Here is a 6,134-nt window from a genome sequence, read left to right as displayed (position 1 = left end):
GTTCCCGCAATTAATTTTCAAAACTCTCCAAGCATGACTAGCTCCTAACAAAAATAAAAAATTATAACTCTCAAGTCGCCAATGATCATTTAATATACAAATGGCTTTGATACTAAAAGAGGGTGCTAATGATGGGTATAAAGAAAGAACCTCACCATATTAATTTTTACTGCATATATATAAATATATATATGTGTGTGTATATATATAAGTATAAATCAAGTATATATCATGGATGGTTCGGGTCACTTTCTATCTCCTGAGCCAATTCTTTTGTTAGCTTGTCAGCTCGATCATCATGTCCACCAGCAAATGTATATACCTTGAATGCAAATTGAAAAGCCCTCCAAAGCAATTTACCACATTCCTTTTTTTGTGCATCATTCTTAGCAGCATTGTCACGCGTCTCCTATATTAATTTTAAGCAAATGCAAATTAAGTCAATTTCATTTCTAAGTAGTAATGGTTTGGTTCAAAAGTGGTTTTGTAGGTTTGTTTATAATACCTTAAGTGCTAACTCCATGCAATTGGAGGAAACATCCACCATTGCTTCCTTGATCTTTATAAGAATGTGGAAGTCAAATTCGATGTTGTGACCCTTAAATTTCTTGGACTCTTCATCTTTGGTTCGTTCCAAAGCATCTAATTCTGTTTTAATCTGTATGTTGTTGCTCTTTGGGGTTAGTAATGAATATACAAGGACATAATATAAAGGTAAATAAATATATATGATGTTTTGGATTACCTTGTTGACATAACGTTCAGCCTTGTCTAGGAGCTGACCCGTTGGAGTTACTACTTTCCAATTTTGAAGCTCAGTGAGTATTGAATCCAACTTGTTGTAAAGTGCTGCTGCCATTCTTAAAGCTTCCAACTTCTTTGTGGGGAAACCTTCAAACCGTGATAGCACCTAAGCAGAAACATAATTGCATACCATATGGTAAATAAAAGAACCAACAATAATGAATGGCAGTGCAAACCAAATGGACATGCATTTGTTCTAAACTCACCTGTGATTCATCAGTTAGTTTCTCAAGAACGGATTCAACATCTTTGTGGAACTTGATCAATTCTTTCATGTCTTTTGTGTTGAAATTTGAAATCTTAGGTCTCAGCTCTATGATTTGTTTTGTGTATTTTTGAACATCTTCTTCTATTTGTTGGAAGTAAGAGGATCTAATAAAAAGTGGGGAAAAAAATAAAAAAACAGGAAAGAGTTTTAAAAATTTAACAAAATATATCATCTCCTTGAAGGATTATTTTGTTGTGGATGGTTTAAAAAAAAAAACACACCTTTTTGTCATCTCTGCAAGAGCGTCAGCCATTCCTTGTTTTCCTCCAGTGCTTCCTCCTCCAACTGCACCTTTTTTCCCAGCAGATGATTTTCCATTGAGGCTAGGCCCTTCAACTTTAACCTTAAGATTTCGATACAGATTGCCCATTTGTGTTGACCTTTTCAATTTAGTAGTTGCCTTGGGGCGCAAGCATCTCCCTGCTGCTGGAGGTGGTGGTGGTGGGGCACCTCCACTTCCACGCGGCACCGGCGGTGGAGGCGCGGGAATTGATCCACCTTTCAAGGACATCAATGGTGGGGGTGGTGGAGGTGCAGCAGTTGTTGCTGAACCTGGTGGTGGTGGAGGTGGAGGCATCCTAACTGCTACTGCTGCACTTTCCACCAATTTAGGTGCTGATGGTGGAGGTGGAGGTGGTGGCACTGCCACATTTGGCTGCAGCACAGGTGGTGTTGGTACTGGGGGTGATAAAGTTTTTATCATTGATGGTGCAGGAGGTGGTGGGGGTGGTTGTGTCACAGTTTTTGGAAGTATCATAATGGATGGTGTAGGAGGGGGTTGCAGAGTTTTTGGCTGTGTAATCATGGATGTTGTGGGAAGGGGTGGGGGTGGGTTTGAAATTGAAGGTAATGATGATACATTCAATTGTGCTTGTCGAAAGAGAGAAGGTGTTGGTGCTGGTTTAGGAGATTGTGGTTGAAGTTGTCTAGGAGATAGTGGTAGCTCCACTTCCTCCATAGCTTGAGGTTCATATTTTTTTTTATGAACATTATCAATTGTGCTATCTGATTCCTCTGTTGTGTCCAAATCAAACACTAGATCTTCTGATGAGTCCTTTCCAGGATTTGTAGCCTTGTCATCCACTTCCATTTCCCTGGTTGGTTCCTCTTCTATCTTGTGGATATGTGTTGGTGACATTTGGAAAGACAAACGCTTTATATCAATTGGGTTCAGCTTTCCAACAGCTTGAACTCTTAGAGACATAAGAAGTGGTGAGGCACAAGAACTTCTAGGACTATCTCCTGATCTGGCAGAGTACTTCATCAATTCTGGAAGGACTGATCTAGGTGTAACAGGAGAAGAACAGCTTGAGAAGCTGCTTTCTGAAAATGAGTAGGACCCCATTATATATTTTCCAAAAGAACTAGAGATTGGGCTGAATTCTTTCTTTTGTTCATCTTCTTCCATGATATCAAACCTCTCATTTTCCAACTTCATTAAACAATCTAGAGTGGCCAACATAGTTTCACCTGCAAAACAAATAAAACATCTTATGTTTTTTGATTTGATTTGTAGTTAAATTAGTATTTGATTTATATGTTTTTTAATATCAGGAATTAAAATTTATTAAGCCATTAACAAATCCATGTTAACATTTTACAAAGTATATTTATTTTTGTGTGAGTAGCTTATCAATTCTAGATTTGGTCATTTTTTTTTATTTTTTATTTTATTTTTTCTGATAAACCATTTGACAAGGACAATAAGATTATTAATAACATACCAAGTTGACGCATATTGCTGCTATCCTTGCATGATGGTAATACAATATTGAGCTTGTTCATCCAATCATTATTCATCATCCATGACTCTCCAAGAGACTTCAAAGCCTCGCAGAAGTATGCCATAGCCTGGTGAAAAATTGTCACGTTTAGTATTTTGGGAGGCTAAGGTTTCAATAATAATTAATATTAGGACAGTTTCAGGTGCAGCTAAATGTTGAACCTGATCTATAGACTTGTCCTTTATCTTTGAAACTTCACTTTTTGGTATGATCCCTGGGTAAAGCCTTTGGATATCTTGCAGGGTTCTCATAACAATCTGCAATAAGACAAATTTATAAGGGAGACAGGAATAATGAGGGAATGCTATAATTTTTCTGAAAAAAAATAAAAAATAAAAAATAAAAATCATAAAGCACCTCACGTAAGGAAGCAGAGCTGTTACATGGAGCAAGGTCCATGATGTCCCTGAATGCCATTATCTTCTTATGAATCTCCACCATCAAAATCAACTGGTCTGCTCCTACAAATGACAACTCCATTGATTCTCCATTTCCTTTGCTTTGAGCCTTTGAAGACTTCTTAGGGGTGCTAGAGCCTTTTAGTGCCTGCAAGTGGTTATAAGTTATGAACGGAGCCTAGGAAATTGATATAGTGTTTCATACAGGTAACATTTAATTTGATATGATATAACAAAAAAATCATTTTAATTCAAAAACTTAAATTATTAGGTGAATGAATGTCTTATATTTTATATTATATTTCTTTAACAACATTTTTCTACAGGTCATATATATGCTGTTAATTCTTTCGTAATCTCATTCCATAAAAGATCTCTAAATGTCTCCATTAATTAAAAAAAGTTTAGAACAAATTTGATGAATGGGAAGTATAATGACAATAACAACAGTACCAATTTTCCTCGAATGTTGAATCGTGGAACGTACCATACATGTCATGAAAAAATAACAACGACAAAGGATCACTTAGGAATTGGTTTCTCAAAAGAATCAAAATCCCAATATACAGTTTTTTTTTTTTTTTTTTTATACAACAATATACAGATTTTAAGTTTGATAAAAAAGGGTTTAGATTATTTTATATTCTGGCAAATTGAAACTAGCCTCTGGTCTCTAATAGATGTTGAAACAAAAACAAAATGTGTTATATAGAGAAGTTCATTCATATATAGAATAATAGAAACAAGAAAGGTTAGAATTTTACCTCAAAAATATTTGCCTTGCGACGAAAGAGCAATGGCTTCAAACCGCAGAACCCCACGGTAGCCATTGTCTTAATGCTGGCTTAGATTGACTGGAAATTATGAACGAAGAAAAATGATGGTAATGCGTATAACTACGCTGAAATTGTTGGGTTTGAAGAGAAAACAAAAAAGATATATATATTTATTTAAAATAATTCTATAGAACAAGAGAGAAATGCTCAAACCTTTAAAAAATTAATATACCAAAATGGGTTGGTAATAGAAAACTTGGAGACATGCATGCATGCAATTAGGGGTTAGTCCTAATGAGGATGCGTAAACCAATGATGAAAATTTTAATGGAACTTTCTCTAAAGAGAGAGCCGAGGAAGAAAAACGAAAGAGGAAGGGTTATAAAGGCACCTTCCTCCTCCTATGTTGTGGATTAGTTTGAGTCCTTTTCGGGTATGGTTTAGTGTTTATGCTTTGTGTCTTCATCATTGAACGGCTAACTCATGCAGGGAAGGTTGACATGCTGGGTTGGCTCATTTTCTAAAATTAAGAGAACGTTAAACCGCTTCTTTTCTTTGAGATTCTTGTGGTGCCACTTATAGAACTTCTTGATATTTGGCTTTGGACCTTCTATATTTAACTAACTTATCTTTTCGATTCTAACAAACTGATAGGCATCAACTAATTGTTTGTTTAATTACATAAATCCCCCATATTAGTAAATATTAAATAATTCTGTCTGTTGATTATTAATTAAATTGTTTTAATTTTGAAAAGTGATTATTAATTAGTTTAGTTAATATAATTTATGTAAACACCACCGTATGTTTCTCATATTATAGGAGATAAATTTATCTCTTACATACACATAAAAATATGTGCGACCCATGAAGGTCAATGTGAAGAGAAGAGATAGAAAAAAAACATGGATTCCACTCACTTTTACGTGTGTATAAGAAATAAATTTATCTCCTACAACATGAGAAACATAAAATCATTATTTATATATAAAAAAACTTTGGCATATTTTAGCTTTGGGTCAACCGGGCCAGAAGTTATTTTAGGGAAAAAAAATTCTTGTATGCAATAAACTGCTAGCAAAAATTGATAAACAAGCTAATTTTATGGAAAATTCGACGACATTTAGGGATTAATAATTCATGTAGAGAACTCCTTCAAATATTAAAAAGTAATTCTAGAAAATTTTAGGAGAAGGGTGCGCATGACAACCTTCCCAGAATCAATTCTTTTTTAATTTCTGTTCCCGGGAACAAAAATGGATAGGACACTCGTTTGGTAAAACCAGTTTATTTTTTTGTTCCCAGGATGAACCGGTAGAATTTTTGTGCTGGGGAACATAAAAAAGAATAAAAAAAATTCTGCTTTTTTGTTCCCGGGCACAAAATGAGAAACACTTATCTCTTTTAATCACTCTCTATCTCTATCATCATCACCACCACCACCGCTATCATCCCAACACTACCACCACCACCATCGTCGTCGCCACCGTCGTACCACTAGTGCTGTCGTGACCATCCCACACCACCACGATGCCACCGCCACCATCACCACCACCTCTACCCATCACTACTACCATGCCACCATCCGCCACCATCCACCACCATCCCCACCACTACCACCGCTGCAGCCACTGCCGTCACAACCACCACCACTATCATCACCACATCATTGCCGCCACCGCTGTCGTACCGCCACCACCACCACATCACCACCATTATCACCAACTACCACTGTCATTGTTGCAGTCACCGCCGCCGCCGCCGCCATCAACCACCACCACCATCGTCACAACCACTACTGTCACCACCAGTGTCACCACCATTACACCACCATCACCACCACCTCTGTCACCTACCACGACCACCACCGCCACTGCCGCAGCCACGACCACCACCGCCACTGCCACCACAACCACCACCATTATGTCACTGCTACCATTGTTGCCGCCACCAACCATATATGCCACCAACCACCATCCTCACCACCATTGTCGCAGCCACTGCCGTCACCTCCGCCATCACCATCCCCAACACTACCGCCGCCGCAGCCACTGCCGTCACAACCACCACCACATCACTGCCTCCCACCGCTGTACCGCCGCTG

General features: G+C 37.7%; 1 protein-coding gene across 1 annotated transcript; it reads right to left on the bottom strand.

The window, feature by feature from the left end:
• Nucleotides 1–229: 229 nt before the first annotated feature.
• LOC133294729 (uncharacterized protein At4g04980-like) lies at nt 230–5,798 on the bottom strand. The gene is made up of 9 exons (XM_061493474.1): nt 5,721–5,798; nt 3,214–3,402; nt 3,018–3,113; nt 2,797–2,923; nt 1,294–2,542; nt 1,011–1,176; nt 746–910; nt 506–658; nt 230–409 (listed from the first exon to the last, which is right to left on the bottom strand). Exons 1-9 carry the CDS (start codon nt 5,796–5,798, stop codon nt 230–232), a joined length of 2,403 nt encoding a protein of 800 aa, XP_061349458.1.
• Between the last annotated feature and the right edge of the window lie 336 nt (nt 5,799–6,134).

This window comes from Gastrolobium bilobum, unplaced genomic scaffold (genome assembly GCF_033153095.1).
Source record: "Gastrolobium bilobum isolate Gb01-03AN ecotype WA unplaced genomic scaffold, APGP_CSIRO_Gbil_v1 utg3268, whole genome shotgun sequence".
Classification (NCBI taxonomy): Eukaryota; Viridiplantae; Streptophyta; class Magnoliopsida; order Fabales; family Fabaceae; genus Gastrolobium; species Gastrolobium bilobum.
Note: the sequence above shows the minus strand (reverse complement) of the source record. Positions and strands in the feature narration are given on the sequence as shown.

What these genes read in the sequence shown, in the direction of transcription:
- LOC133294729 (XM_061493474.1), bottom strand. Translation starts at nt 5,798, where the DNA reads ATGGCGGCGGCGGCGGCGGTGACTGCAACAATGACAGTGGTAGTTGGT. An exon ending in AACTAACTGATGAATCACAG is followed by an intron (nt 911 to 1,010) that starts GTGAGTTTAGAA and finishes GTTTCTGCTTAG; the next exon opens with GTGCTATCACGGTTTGAAGG. An exon ending in CTGAACGTTATGTCAACAAG is followed by an intron (nt 659 to 745) that starts GTAATCCAAAAC and finishes AACAACATACAG; the next exon opens with ATTAAAACAGAATTAGATGC.